The 16,392-nt window shown below is 40.2% G+C and overlaps 1 protein-coding gene across 5 annotated transcripts in view; it reads left to right on the top strand.

Moving 5' to 3' along the window:
* HLCS (holocarboxylase synthetase) overlaps positions 1-16,392 on the top strand; it is a 76,807-nt gene that overhangs the window by 11,511 nt on the left and 48,904 nt on the right. For all 5 annotated transcript variants that reach the window (XM_085859588.1, XM_085859587.1, XM_085859590.1 and 2 more), the window contains one exon: positions 10,688-10,860. In XM_085859588.1, the coding sequence (XP_085715714.1) occupies positions 10,688-10,860 (173 nt within the window). The remainder of the gene's footprint in view (positions 1-10,687; positions 10,861-16,392) is intronic.

Raw genomic sequence — 16,392 nt, 5'->3', positions numbered from 1 at the left:
GAACTCCCACCATGCCGTACGTGAGATTGGTCATCACTGCAAGACGGAGGCTTTTGTTCAATTGTCATGGAGAGATCTCCACAGCACATTATCATGGATTACCATCCAACAGTGGCAGTATGTAATAGTCATAGGGTTTTGCCCACATTGACATTAAACGACCAGTCGTGGATCCCATTATTTCTGCTTTCATGACTTGTAAGCAGGAAAATAGAAAGATTTCTATGAAACTTAGAACAAATACTCACTGACCTGAGGTCGAGGGATCAAATAATCACTGACCTGAAGTCAAAGGTCAAAGGTGCTGATGTAGTATGGCTTTTGGTTTGGATATGGCTAATTGTAACACGAATCTCTCTGGCTTGAATGCACTCTTCTTGCTGTAAATGTGTGAAGACTGTTTGTTGTGCAACTAATTTGGAGAAGTTGTTTTTAATTATTTTATTGGAGGAGTAAGGTTGGTGTAGCTCTGAACATTCGTCTATGCCAAACACACAAAGCACCAGATGGAATGCTAAACTGATTCCAATCCATGTGCATTTGAACCTTTGGACTGAAATGGTGGTGACAATATTTGCTTCTATTTGGATGGCATTCGTTTTGGTGAGTTTGTACCAAATCTGCTGGCAAAAAAAATATCAAAAACGGCTTTTAATGTAGTGGATCTTTCCTTGTCTTCTTTCTCCGGCAAAGAGTTTCGTTGAAGTGCAAGGTTGAACTGACAGTGGGATAGTGGGGAAACAATGGAACACAACCAACAAGTGAATGAACAAAGAGATAGAGAAGGGGAGGAAACGCTGAAACAAGCAAGGTGTTGGGTGAGGAAGAGTTAATGGGGATCATGGGGGGGGGGTGGGGTCATGGTTCAGGATGGGGGATGACACGAGGTGGCGGTGTACTGCCTGCTTAAAGGCCCGCAAGGAAAAGTGGAAAAAAGCAGAATGCAAGGTCGTCATGAGCAACGTTTGTCGAGCCCGATTTTGTTTCCTAATGCTCTGACATCTCAACAATCTGTGCATATTTAATCAAAACAAAACTTTGTGGATTGATGTTTCTAAGGAGTGTTAAGTTCACCCTCTTAACACTGTTTTCTAGTCTGAGTCATTCCTGATCGATACATGTTGTTGGTTCCATGCATTGAATACTCGAGACAAACTATTCACTCCGAGATTTAACCTACACAATGTTTTGTTACATCCGCTACCGAAGTTGAAGGAGGTTATGTTTTCACCCCTTTATGTCTGTTAATTGCCAGAATCCTTCGGATTTCGGCAATTATGTTGGTTGGTTGTGTGCGTCATTCTATGTGTCTGTCTGTCTGTCTGTCTCTGTTTGTTTGTGTGTTTGTTTACCCTGTAGCAGCCACACCGTTTCAGCGATCATGACCAAACTGGGTACAGACGTCGGCCATGGTCCAACTTACACTTGTCGTTTTTGGTGAATCTAGGTCAAAGGTCAAGGTCAAGTTCACCGAAAAACCGAAAATTCTTATTTTCGCAATAACGTCCTCTAAAATGGTCGTATCGACTTCAAACCAAATCCAAAATGTGCATCTTCCAATTCTCATTGGGGTGTCACACCAACACCCTTCTTAGCGGTCGGGAGAAGAATGTCAGGGGGGTCGGGTCAAAAATTTCAAATTGCGATAAAAACGCCATTTCAAGTCCGATTGACTTCCAAGTTATGATCATGACCAAACTAAGTGCTATAACTCATTAAACAGTTTCACGATCGACTTATAAGAACCAAATTGATTTCCAGGTTTTTGTCTTTTCAGAGATCATGGAGCTATGACAAAGCTATTATGGCAATTCCTTGTTCAACGAGCAATTTCATTTGTTTGTTTGTGTGTACAGGATATCTCAAAAAGTTGGGGACGGATCTGGATGAAATTTTGTGGACAGGTTCGGTGTGTGACAAGGACGAACTGATTAGATTTTGGTGAAGATCCGGATCCGACTACTAGAATTTTAAAAGTGATTCTTCACCATTGAGAGATAGATAAGAGCTAAAAATGATACAGTACTGTATAGCATGATATTTCAAAAATGTATTGGGCTCGATATGTTCTCGTGGATCAGGCATTACGTGGCGGAGGTATGCGCTCTTCCGAGTGCATACTAGTTTAATTTGAAATTGTGATTTCTGCTTTAATATTTTTATGCTTAAGGCATTGTGTTTTGTGGTTGTTTGTCTGTCCGTGCATCCGGTGCAATAATTTTGGAACAACTGAAGGGATTTTTTTTTTTGAACCAAACTTGGTACAATAGTGCATTATGATGCACCGATGAGCTGGTTAGTCTTACATTTTGGGTCAAAGGTGATTATACACTCGTGACCAAATATGTTGGCACCCTTGCACATTTTTTCAAATATCTCCCAATTTTCTCAAAAATAAATTGAAATTGATAAAAGAATTTTTTTTTCTCTGCAATACTTTATTGCACTGTTAATATTACTGAACCTTTGTTTTTGATTCAGAACTTAATATATCCTTTTAAATCAGAAAATAAAAGGAAATGGCATTGACAAAATTATTGATACCATCGACTTAATATTTGGACAAAATAACTGCAGTCAAGCGCTTCCTATAGCCATGAATGAGCTTCCTTCACCTCTCGACTGGCAGTTTGACCCACTCTTCTTGTACAAACTGCTCCAGTTCTCCCAGATTTGAAGAGTGCCTTCTCCCAACTGCTGTTTTCAGATCTCCCACAGGTGTTCAATGCGATTTATATCTGAACTCATTGCTGGCCATTTCAGAACAGTCCAGCGTTTTATCTTGAACCATTCTTGGGTGCTTTTTGAAGTGTTTGGGGTCATTGTCATGCAGTAAGACCCATGACCTTCAAGGGAGACCTAGCTTTCTGAGACTGGGTTAAACATTGCGCTCCAAAATGTCTTTGTCTCCAAAATGTCCAAAATGTCTCCTGATTTCATGAAGCCATGGACACATTCACGTCCTCCAGTGCCAGACAGCACAGCAACCCCAAAACATCACTTAACCTCCTCCATGTTTGACTGCAGGGAAGGTGTTCATTTCTTTGAACTCTTCATTTTGTTTTCTGTAAACAGAGATGATGTTCTTTATGAAAAAGGTCTAATCTGTGCACAGGACATTCTCCCAGAAGGATTTTGGCTTGTTCAGGTGTGTTTTGGCAAACTCCAATCAGGCTTTCTTATATCTCTCTCTCAGCAGTGGGGTCCTCCTAAATCTCCTTCCATAGAACCTACTTGAAATGTAATTATTTCTAACAACTTCTAAAAGCTGCCAATGATATTGTCTGGGCCATTTTAGCATTTTTGTGTGGAATAAGCTAATATAAGATTTAGTAATTTTTCAGCCTTTTGTTTGTTTTGCTCCTCTGCAAACCAAAGAAATACATATGTGGATACAAAAACATTTTTTAATTTCAACAATTCAATGGAAAAAATTGTGCATTATTTTTAAAATGTGCAAGTGTCAATACGTTTGGGAACAACAGTATGACCTTTAGCTGCAAGTTGCAGATCTTAGTTACCACAATAACTTCTGAACTGCTGAAGGGATTTTGACCAAACTTTGTAAAACTACAGAATGTATTTCAAAGATTAACCGATTAAATTTTGGGTTCAAAATGTCAATGGACTACCGTTTATTTCCCTTTAATTTCCTCTGCCACAAAGGTTGGACAGAGGCTATGTATTCACCCCTGTTTGTCTGTGTCTTTTGTGAGCAGGATATCTGAAAAAGTTATGGAAGGATTTGTACGAAACTTGGTGGGCAGGTTAGTGTGTGACAAGGATGAATTGATTTGATTCTGTTGAAGACCCGGATCTGGATCCGATAATTTTTTAAATGTGATTCTTCACCATTGAGAGATTGAGCCAAAAACGATACAGTATTGCAAAACGTTGTGGATGGATTTGGATGAAACTTGGTGGATGAGTTTGGTAGGTGACAAGAACAAGCTGATTCGATTTTGGTTCAGGTTCGGATCCAGATCCAGTCTATCGGTGGATGCAAAATGTAAACTGTTCAGCTTGGCACAGACATTAGTCCGGTCGCTTAAGGTAGAAATTCGACAAAACATTTACTGACTGGACAAACGCACCAAATTTGGTCCACAACTTCCTTGGCCAATAAGATCTAATTTTGGAAGGGGAGCCAAGGTCAAGGTCACCCATGAAGGTCAAGGTCAAAAATAACATTTTCTGTATTTCCAGAGAGCACGCCTTGCTCTATCAAAATGCTCTGTTTCAAATCAGTTAGTCGCCCTCATTTGCATTCTATACGCATCTAATCACTAATGTCGAAATATATTCAAATCGTATTACTAAGTGGCATAAAAAGCTGGTTTTCCCACGTTAGTACCATGGAATGGTCAGGATAGTAAAAATCTCGCCAAAACCTTTACCTACGAGATACCAGCAACAAACTTGCTACACATCATACTTGGACCATAACCTGCATTTTCAGAAGGGGAGCCCAAGTCGAGGTCACCCTTGAAGGTCAAGGTCAAGGTCTAAAATGACATTACTGTATTTTCGGAGAAGCTGCATCGCTGTACTTCAATATGCTGTCACAAATTATGCAATATGTTTCATCCATGTTTTATTTACAACGGAAATGTCAAAATATCTTCAAATCACATTACAAACCTGCATAAACCCCGTTTTCCCACTTTAGTACCATGTACTGGATCAATTCTCGCAAGTTAAACGGGCCCCCGATCTGATCAACGTAAGTGACATTGGGTAAAGATTGGTTATTGTGCCCCATACAAACAAGGTACGACCCCTGAGATCGGGATGAGTAGTCAAATCTCGGCGACAGTAGGTTCCTCTTCCAGTCCCCTCGCGAGACGCATATGGGAACCCACAAATCGGATCATTCGCCACCGTGTCGTGAAAGACGAATGCGGGAAGATCCCAGCCGACAACGTGCGGCGTTACACCTGGCATCTCCGAGCGAGATATCGCATTGTGATGTTGTAAGATGAAAGTCGTCTCTGGATATAACCATTGGTGAACCTGTCAATCTGGACGGGGCTCTTTTTTGAATTTTCCTTCGAACACAATCAAGTTTCGAGATGCTGAATTTGTCATGGCAAGATTTGTGCCAACGAGCCTTGTTTCGGATGAAACACTCTGCTGTCGCAGAACTACCATACCCCACATTGACGGGAAGTGCATTCATTTCCTGGAACAGCCCAACGTTCTGAAGGAAATTGGTGTATGCAGCACCATTTCCATCCCATGAGTTGGAATCGAGGGGACAACGTAATTCCTCTGCAGATAGTGACTGGCACACGGCACAAAGGTCCCAATCAACCGGGCACGCGACCTGGAAATTAGAAGAGTTATAATAAAGGAGTCATCTGTATCTGTACCTATCGGGACTAAATTAGGATAGTGTCAAAATATACATCCAGCAAGCCCTAATTATGCCAACAGGCTGAATTAGTCATCAGGTTGGACTCCTCGACACAAAAATGTTGGAATTTTTGAAAAAAAAATTAGGAATTAACTTGGTACAATTGAAATTATAGTATTTATAACCTACCTGAAATTATTTAAATTCACACTTTCAAGTAGAATTGAATAAAATCAAAAGTTGGTTTAAAAAGTAGAGCACAATTTACACACTATTTGAAATCACCATGCTTGTTATTTATTATGATTGATTCTATTTGCATATGCGCAGTACTGACTTTTCATAAAACATTGCTTAGCCATTAGATTCGATAATAGCCATTCACAAAATGGTCAAAAGTGGTAAAATCAGCAAATGGATAAGGTGAAATCATATCACATTAAAAGTCTCAGCACTGGTACACTTCCTGTTTTGATTGGGCCCTCAGGGCATGACAATAGGATTGCTGTTCCCTCTCAGGAATAAATATGCGATCATAAAAAGCTGTTTTACAGCTAAATAAAGGTCTAGGATAACTTTTATTTGATGGAAGTTTTAACTCTGTGGCATATTTATAGGCCAGGTAATTAGAAAAAGACTTCAAAAAAGGTCTCCGCACTGGCACACTCTCTGTGTCGTGGGGGTCACTCCCCTTCTTGCCATTTTTTGGCTTCTTGCCCTTCTTTACTACACCCCTCCCCTCCTGCTTAGAATTATTCCCATCATAAAACGTTCAACTACATAAAAAGGCTTATGTTCTCTCTCATCTGATTGAACACAAAAATGAAGGCAAGCCTACCCAGCCCTCCTTCTGGCCTTATCATCATCGTCGATGACGATTGATCGATCGTCTTCCTCCAAGGTCAAACCGGATCAGCAATTGACGATAAATTTTATTCTCCAATAATGTCAAAATTCACTCCACAATATCACACATGATGCCTATTATCCCTCATTTAATTAGTAGTATGCTTTCTTTGTCATATCAATGAGAACAAATGACTGAAAACACAAATTTCCGAGCAGATTACAAATTAAAAACACACTTGCTGCCGCCAGTGCCGCCATTTTGTCCGCATTCCAGTGGTTCCTCCGCAACAATAGGAGCATTTTTGGGCATGGCTAAACATGAAAATTTGAAGGCCTATGAAAGCTGCCAATGTCATTTTTGTGCTTGGCTCCCCTTCCAGAATTGTTTAGTACATCAAATAGAAGCCCTGTACCAAGTTTGGTACTTTTGTCCAGTCAGTAAATGTTTTTACCTGAAGCGACTGGACTACATGCACTCCACTCAGTGCCGTTCTCGTTTAATATCTGTCATTCCAATTACTTATGAACCATTCAAGAGATTTCAATGATACTTGACACACGTATGGACTGTAATACAAAGAAGAACTGATTCAATTTTAGATTGAATAGGTCAAAGGTCATGTGCCCTTTGGAAATCACTTTGCAGAAGATAACTCAAGTTGGCAGCATCTGATGTTGTCTCTGTCTGTATGTGTCTCTCTCTCCCTCTCTCATAAGGGACATTTCCTATTTAATGTAACCTTTAATTGAGATCAAACGTAATGGTGGGTTGACATCTAATCTTGGTAGATCCATATCCATTGATGAATTTGCATCAATTTTTAATTTTTAATTTATTACCCTCATCAGAGGAGAGGGTATTGCATTTGGGTCTGTTTGTCTTTTTTTTTTCTTTTTTTTTGTACACATTGTCGAGGCTCGTATGAGAGCTAACACACAACACACAGCAAGGGGGCAGGAGACAAGAGGGATGGGAGAGGGAAGGACAAAACAGTGGGGAACAGGGACATTTAGAGATCTGTGGAAGGGAGAGGGATGGGGCGGGGAACACGGGGTATACAGATGGACACCACAGGGACTTTCAGGGAGGAAGGCAAGGAATTTGAAGGAGGTGGGTTTGGGGTGGATTAACGAGGGTAGAAAATATTGTGGTTTTGGATGGGGGAAGATAATAGGTGGTGGCGAACAGCTGTTTTGAAGGCCTGGAGGGAAGTATGGGATTGAAGAGAGTGAGGGAGTTTATTCCAAAGGCAGGAAAAGAGAGGAATGAAAGAGTGAAGGTGAGCAGTGATTCATGATTTTGGTAGTTTTACCAGAAGAGGGTTGTTGGTGGACCTTGAGTGCCCTGCAGAAATATGGTGGGGACATATCGCAGACAGAGCAGGGGGCGGGGGGCGGGGGGGTGGTGAGATTGGAGAGGAAATGGTTGAAGACAGAAGGACCACCAACCTGCCTGCAGAGAGAGAGAGAGAGAGGCAGAGAGAGGCAGAGGCCGACAGGCCCAAAGACTCAGCATCATCGCGGGAGATACCAATGATCCCAAATGCCTTGGTTTCCACAACGCGAAGCCGAGAAAGGTGGGAGGCAGGAGCACCAGCCCAGAGGGGAGAGCAGTACTCCATCAGGCTGTGGACAAAAGCTTTGTATGTGGTCAGGAGCTCAGGTGGGCTGAGGAAGGACTTTCCACAACGGAGGATTCCCAGCCGACGACTGGCTTTGGAGGCCAGGTTGGAAATGTGGCTTTCCCAGGAAAGAACATGGCAGATAGTGAGACCCAGAAGCTTGAATGGAAGGACTTCTTCAAGAGGTTTGTTGAGAAAGTAGATTGTGGGGGTGTGGGGGGGGTTCTAAATGGTCCTTTTGGAGAGACATAGTGAGAGTGCGAGATTTGTCCGGATTTTAAGACGTGTTCCACATGTTGGTCCAGTTTGTGACTTTATCCAGATCTGCAGAGAGTGAAGGAGCTGCTACTTGCCGGTCTGAGGGATGACAGATGATACGGCAGTTGGTGGAGTCATCAGCAAAGAGATGAAGAGGATTTTCCAGAGTCAGAGAGATCATTGATGAAATCCAGAAAAAGAACTTTGTTTGTTTGTCTGCACAGAACTTTGGTGTTTTTCTCCGCAACCGTTTGTCAGATTGAGACAAAATTTTCACCATGTTTAATTGATAATTATGACTTCATAGATCATGTGGTGTGGCAGCATTGTTGGTAAAAACTTAAAAATTTTGGACCTCTGTATCTCTGAAACCGCACCAAGGAAAAAAATTGAAACTTGGCACACATGGACGAGTCGTGCCAAAGACATTAAAAAATGGCACGTGCTGCTTCCTTGCTTGACGTTCAGCATTTAAAAGCTTCAGAGCATGGACAATCCTCATAAGTTTGGCATCCATGGGGAGGAGGAAATTCCTCCTTCAGAAATGCCCCGCTAGAAAAGTGATCGAGACATCGAGATGCTAGAAAAGGATTGTCTAAAGTTCTCCTCATGGGTAACAAGTTCTTTTTAATGACGTCAGAGGTGCCTTCATTATGATGTCATAATTTCATATGTAGAATGCTGCATTTTATCAGTATGAAAATTTTTGAGGGTCATCGAGGGATAAAAATGGTCCACAGAAAAAAAAAATTGATGATGTCATCGGTCACGTGATTCGGCAACCATATTGTGAACAAAAACAAATAAAAACCTTCTCTGAAAAATCTTCTCTGAAGTGGCTGAACAGATCAAGGTTAAACTTTACAAGTATGACCGCCTATCCGTGAGGAACAAAAGGTCCACACGTATGATGTCATAGGTCACATGGTTTGGCAGCCATATTTCATTTAACATAAAAACAATAAAAATCTTCTCCCGAACGGCTGGACAAATCAAGGGGAAACTTCACACAAATGTTCCCCAAGCCATTGGTTTGGTAATGATTATAATTGATGGGTCTCATGGTTTGGCAGCCACATTGGATTGAAGAAAAATATTAAATAATGTTTTCTCTGGAACCACTTAATCAATCGACGTGAAACTTCACAATTATGATCTATTAGTGATGGGGAATACACGTTTTAAAACTCAACTTTATCAGATGCATGGTCTGGCAGCCAGAATTCTATTTTTTGATGTGGGATTTTTTTCTTCTTTTTTTGAATAAGGCTCACTTGGCTGTGCCTGGATGGGTTTGAATGACAGTGTTTGAGGTGGGTGTGTACATCTCTTCACAATAATCTAACTAACAATAATTATTTAAAAAATCAACCCCTTTTCCTTCGACAAAGGGGGAAAGCCTGAAACGTCAACATCTTTTAATCTTTCACAGCAGATAATTCAACCATTTTCTTCTTGTTTTTCTGTTGTCACCCACACGGATCCCTAGTTATACTGCTTCAATTTTCTTTGAACTACATAATAAATTCCCCCCCCCCTTCCCTCAATGACAGAGTATTTTGGAGAAATTATCATAATGGATCAAATAAATGAATGATGGTTGGTTTGCTTGTTCCTCTCCAAACCCTTGATTCGTGATGCTTTGACCCATGGTTCACATATCATAAAATGTATTGATGTTGCTCTCAACAGGATTTTTTTTTTTACTTTTTAAAGAGGTGACAAATCTTCAGTCTTGGCATTACATATCGGTTATCCTAAATCTCTGTTGACAGGAAAAAAATAAAAATAAAAAAATAAAAAAGTTCTCTGATATTACCTGACTCTATGGTTTTTTAATTTTATTTATTTTATTTTTTATTTTTTGCAAAAGTTTTAAACATGATCTCAGGCTCATCGTGGAGCCAACACACACACACACACACACACACACACACACACACACACACACACACACACACACACACACACACACACACACCTGTTAGATGAGACAAACAGCCACTGAACTTGGGGGGAGTGCCGTCATTTCCCGGGGTACTCTGGGTACCTTTTGTCATCTGGATCATGATTGCTGTCTCGATCACTTTTCTAGCGGGGCATTTCTGAAGGAGGAATTTCCTCCTCCCCATGGATGCCAAACTTATGAGGATTGTCTGTGCTCTAAAGCTTTTAAATGCTGAACGTCAAGCAAGGAAGCAGCACATGCCATTTTTAATATCTTTGGCATGACTCATCCATGCTTTGAACCGCCGACATCCCAGACTCGGAGCAGACTGTCTTACCATTACACCACCGAGTCTGGTAATTATTGTTGCTAATAATTCTGCCTTAATAACTACTCTATAGATTTGCAAATGTTTTGTTCAAGTTTACTGAAACTACTTATAACATCAGTGATGGTTTGACAGTAATGTTTTAGTTTTGGCCACCAATTATATCCTCCCTTCTCCCTCCTCATAACAAACCACACATGCGCGCACACTCTTAGGTGTTTCCCCTTCACAGAGTTTAGATTTATTTTGACCTTCGTATAAAAGTCCATGAAATGCATAAATAAGGTAATATTGACTTATTAACATGTATATTTTGTCAATTCTAGCTGTTGCCTTGCAAGGAATGCCAAGTAAATGTGAAGGAGACTCGCGCAAAGTACTGAAAGAGCCAAGGCCCACCTTGTCCTGTCGGCTTGATCCCGAGCCTTCTGGTGAAGGTGTTTGCAGATCTGCCGCTGCCGCAGTGATTTTGGCCAATAGGCCTGATGACCAGGCCGAGGTGAGGTCGACGGTTTTGTGAATTCAATTAACAAACAAAAAATAATACTCTGGCTCGTGGAAAAAGTAGATCCAGTGAATACGATTGAGCAACGTAATGAACAGGAAATGGAGGCATTATAATTAATTTGTAAGCATGATGAGGGGACCTTTTTGTGGTTTCATGCACCACTGTTCCCATAATAAACTAGAGAGTTCATAGAACACGATATCCCAAGCAATGTTGAAGTATATACAGAAGGGCCTTGCCATTTGTGGGGGTTGCGTTCTTAAAAATCCGTGAAGTGCAAACTTATGGGTAATGGGGAAAATAGGGTTAGGGAGTTCAACTTGAAAATTTATCCAAACTGTACCTTTAACATGTTTGTGCATTGTTTTTGTGCTATTTATTTTCATGAATAAAAGTTATTAATAACATAAAATAAAGTTGTTGTTTTTTATTTTTATTTTATTTTTATTTTTTAATTATTATTTTATTTTATTTATTTTTTAGTTTTTTTTTTCCTGTATTAAGAACATAAAATAAAGTTTATTTTCTTGAGTTATTAAGATCATGAAACTTGACTTCAATAATAATAATGATGATAAACTTGATCCAATATGATTAGACAAGTTGATGGTGGTGGTGATGATGTTTTTATTTTTGTTTTGTTTTTATTTTAAATTGAAATTCCCACTTATCAAGGCTGAGAGCCGCTAAATATGAAGGGCTACGGAGAAATATAAGATGAGGAAACGCTAGCAAAACTTTCATATAGTCCTGAAACTTGGAAACCTCTTCACAGGACCACTGTGTAGGAGGGGCTAATTAGGCCAGGTGGAAAAAGAATTTTTCTACCCCCATTGGATGTTTTTATCCCCCGCCGCGTGGCGGAAGGGGGATATTGTTGTCACCCAGGTCGTCCGGCTGTCCGTTCGGGCGTCAACATTTATAGCTGTGAGTGCGATAACTCAAACTGTTCGCCATATCTTTTTGAAATTTGGGTCACACATGTACCACCTGAAAAGGAAGAACCCTATTGATTTTGGGCATGGCCGGATCCAAGATTGCCGACTGGGGCGGTCATCTTGAAAAAAATGTTTTTTGTAATAAATGGAAAACCGCTTATCTGATTTCAATTATTTTTGGTTACTACGTTCCTCATCCCTGGGGAACTTTTTTGAGATGATGACCAAATTGTGTCTTCTTTCCAATTCACCTCCCTCATTATCTGGAATATGTATGACCTTTTTCATTCAATTGTGGGGGATTCCCCATCTCTGATGGTATATTTTAGTTTTAGTAGACACCATCTCCATTTTGGATCACCATTGACTCCCGAAGAGAGCTCATCCACCCTTTGTCAGGTGTTGTTTTTCATCCTGGCAGGGTGTCACAGTCACCCTCCCAACGAGCAAGACCAGTGAGGGGTGTTGGTTTAGTCGCTGATAACCTGACCATGCAGTTGGTATCACTGTGTTGCATGTTACCAATGGTAGTCCCAAACGACTGACCTGACTGCAAGTTCGATGTTGGAATGTTTGAGGGGGTTATTGTGTTGACGGTCCATGTTAATTAGATGAACAAATGTGGAAAATAGTTTGCCAACCCACGGTTATATTATTTGAACACATTGACCGCAACCCGCAAACATTCCCTCACTAGATTCATCATGATAGAGCAAATCTGTGAAGGGCAAATCCATGAATGGCAAGGTCCTCTTGACGTTTCAATAAAATAATGAATTTAAAAAAAATTTAGGAATAAAATAAAATAATGACCTCCTGATGATTTGATAAAGTAACGACTTTAAAGATTGTTTGAAAAAATTTCAAAGTTTTAGTGCCACTGAAGCAGTCTTGTACACTACGCTTACACACTGGAATAAGACAATGTTGTCGCAATTTAGATGGAAGCTTTATTGGTCACTATAGAACGCAGCGTCGATCAGCATTGTGCAGAGCCATATCTGTGACCTGTTCTTCAGACTGATACACATGCCACACCCTCTCCTGCTATACAGTGCCTTCAGAAAGTATTCGCACCCCTTGACTTTTTCACATTTTGTTGCATCACAGCCTGAATTTAAAAGGTATTAAATTTAAAAAAAAAATTTGTCACCGATCGGCACAAAATACCCCATAATGACAACGTGAAAACTTTTTAAAAGAAATATTTACAAATTAAAATCGAAAAGCTGAAATGTCTTGCGTCAAGTATTCAACACCTCTGAGTCATTGCATGTTTTTCCAATCTCAGCTAAGGTCTATGTAGTTCTGTCAGTGGTCATTGGGTTCTTGTTCACCTCCTTGACCAAGCTCCTTCTTGCCTGGTTGCTCATTTTGGTTGGATGGCAAGCTCAAGGAAGAGTCTGGGTAGTTGCCTATTCTTTCCATTTCCTAATTATGGAGCTCACTGGACTCTTGGGAACTTTCAACACTAGAAATTGTTTTACACCCTTCCCCAGATCTTTTCTTACTCACAATTCTATCTCTGAGTTCTATGGACATTTCCTTGGACTTCATGATAGTTTCTGCTCTGACATGCATTGTCAACTGTGGGACCTTCCATAGAGGGGTGTGTTTCTTTCTAAATCATGTCCAATCGATCAAATTGGCCACAGGTGGACTCCAATCACGTCGAAGACATTTCAATTTGGAGTGTCATGGCAAAGGGGTTGAATACTTGATGCAAAACATTTCAGCTTTTCATTTTTTAATTAGTTTGTAAAAAATTCCAAAAACATGCTTTCACTTTGTCATTATGGGGTATTTTGTGTAGATCGGTGACATTTTTAAAATTTAATCCATTTTAAATTCAGGCTATAACACAACAAAATCTGACAAGTCAAGGGGTGTGAATACTTTCTGAAGGCACTGTATATCGATATATAGTTTGGTTCTTGGAAGTATTATGAAGGCGATTTGTGTTCTATATTCAGTGTATAATTTGTGTTCCAATGTATAATTAAATTAGAAAACAGTTTTAAAGGCATATAAATAAATATATTCTGGGTTTTACTGCCGTTTTCCCCAGTGTCGATTACATCGCCCTGTCGAACACGTTACATTCGTTGTACATGCCTTTTGTTTGTCCTTTATAACATCCTTAAAAACAGTACTTTTCCTGTTTGGAATGATTTTCAATTTTGTTTGACTGACAGGCAGGCAGACAGTAAAAATATCATCTCACTCCCCTCTGCGCACGTGCGGTCAGGACAAATTCTGAGCCAAAGTGTGGTAAAACTGCAGTTTTGGCTTCCGATTCATGTTCAAAATGTGACATTCAATTTAAATAAGCTGTTCCTCGATCATAAACTGATGAAGAAAATGGACGGATGGAAATGAACCAATTGCTTAACCCCGCTCTTTGCTTCGCATGCACGGGGTAAAAATCACCATTGGGTGGCACAAATCACTCGGAGCGAGAAAGATGTGGACTGATCGCCATCCCCTTCATTTCAAGAATGAGTGCAATGTATCCTCAGACCTTGCAATCTCTCAACTCCCTTATCGAAATTGAACCACTTGTGCTTTCGGCAAACAAATGGGATTAACGCCTCTTGTTTTTTGGTTGTATGTGATGGTGATTATTCGATTTTCTTGTTCAGTATCCATGGTACACTTCATCGCTATGATAACTGCACTTAATAATGGCCTCCAACAGGTAGTTTCAGGTTACTCGATGTCTGGTATGATGAAAGTACCTTGACTGAGGCACTGCTTCAAAACGAAAAATATGAGTGTTGGGGTGGATGTCCTTTGATTAACAGAACTATCTAACACCCATGTCGGTACTCATCTCAGCGTAGAAAAAAGGTCTGCGTAAATGAAAGGCACCTTATTAATTGCTGCCATCAGTATGGTTACAGGGATAAAAGTGTTCCTGGAAAGATTCAATGTTTCACTATTTTGTCGAAAGCTTTGGTGTCAATGTGTGCTGGTGTTCGCTCACAGAAGTTGTACAATGCATTTGGATGCTGTTCGTGGAGTTTCTCAGAAATAAGTGATGCATTTCTTCCAACGTTTACCGTTGTTACTTCCACCACCGAAGCTCGACAGAGGTTAGGTTTTCACCCCCTGTCTATTTGTCTGTCAGTGAACAGGATATCTCAAAAGGTTGTGGTGGAATTGGGCAAAATTTGGTGGACAGGTTGAATGTGTGACAGACGAATTGATTTGATTTTAGTGAAGATCTGGATCCAGATCCGAGAATTTTTAAAGTGATTTTTTTTCACCATTGAGGGAGAGGGTAAAAATGATGTAAAGCATGATATTTCCAAAAGTTCTGGACGAATGAACCTTTGTGGATGAGTTGGGAAGTTGACAAGAACAAACCGATTGGATTTTGGTTAAGGTCTGCATGCATATCCGGCCTATCAGTGGGATTCAAAACCTAAACTGTTCAGCCTGGTGGAGGTCCTGTCGTGGTTAAAAATACAGGCACCCTTGCACTTTTTTTCAAATAATTCACACTCTTCTCGAAGAAGAAGTTGAAATTGACAAAAGCATTTAGTTTCCACAATGCTTCATTTCACTGTTAATATTACAGAACCTTTGTTTGTGATTCAGAACTTATTATATCCTTTTAAGTCAGAAAATAAAAAGAAATGGCATTGACAAAATTATTGACACACTCGAGTTAATATTTCGAAGCACAGTCTTTGGACAAAATAACTGCAGTCAAGCACTTCCTATAGCCATGAATGAGCTTCCAACACCTCTCTCCTGGCAGTTTGGCCCACTCTTCTTGTGCAAACTGCTCCAGTTCTCCCAGATTTGAAGGATGCCTTCTCCCAACTACTGTTTTCAAATCTTCCCACAGGTGTTCAATGAGATTTAGATCTGGAATCATTGCTGGCCACTTCAGAACAGTCCAGCATTTTATCTTGAACCATTCCTGGATGCTATTTGAAGAGTGTCTGTGGTCATTGTCCTGCTGCAAGACCCATGAACTTCAACGGAGATCCAGCTTTCTGGCACTGGGTTGAACATTGCACTCCAAAATGTATTGATAATCTCCTGATTTCACGATGCCATGAAAACATTCAAGTCACTCAATGCCAGAGGCAGCACAGCAACCCCAAAAACATCACTGAACCTCCTCAATGTTTGACTGTAGGGAAGGTGTTCTTTTCTTTGAACTCTTCATTTTATTTTCTGCAAACATCGAGATGATGTTCTTTACGAAAAAGCTCTAATTTGGTTTCATCTGTCCACAGGACATTCTCCCGGAAGGATTTTGGCTTGTTCAGGTGTGTTTTGGCAAACTCCAGTCGGACTTTCTAGTGTCTGTTTGATATTGTCTGGGCCATTTTAGGATTTGTGTGTGGAATAAGCTAAGATTTAATAATCTTTTTCAGCTTTTTTGTTTTGTTCGACTGCAAACCAAAGAAATACATATGTGGAGAGCAAAAGATTTTTTCCATTTCAACAATTTTCTGGAAGAAATTGTGTGTTATTTGAAAAAAGTGCAAGGGTACCAATATTTTTGGCCACGATGGTATGCACTCTACCGAATGCCGTTCTGGTTACCTCCACCCACCACCGAAGG

This window comes from Eptatretus burgeri, chromosome 16, assembly GCF_056783735.1.
Source record: "Eptatretus burgeri isolate ZD-2024b chromosome 16, Ebu_testis_v1, whole genome shotgun sequence".
Lineage (NCBI taxonomy): Eukaryota > Metazoa > Chordata > Myxini > Myxiniformes > Myxinidae > Eptatretus > Eptatretus burgeri.
Note: the sequence above shows the minus strand (reverse complement) of the source record. Positions and strands in the feature narration are given on the sequence as shown.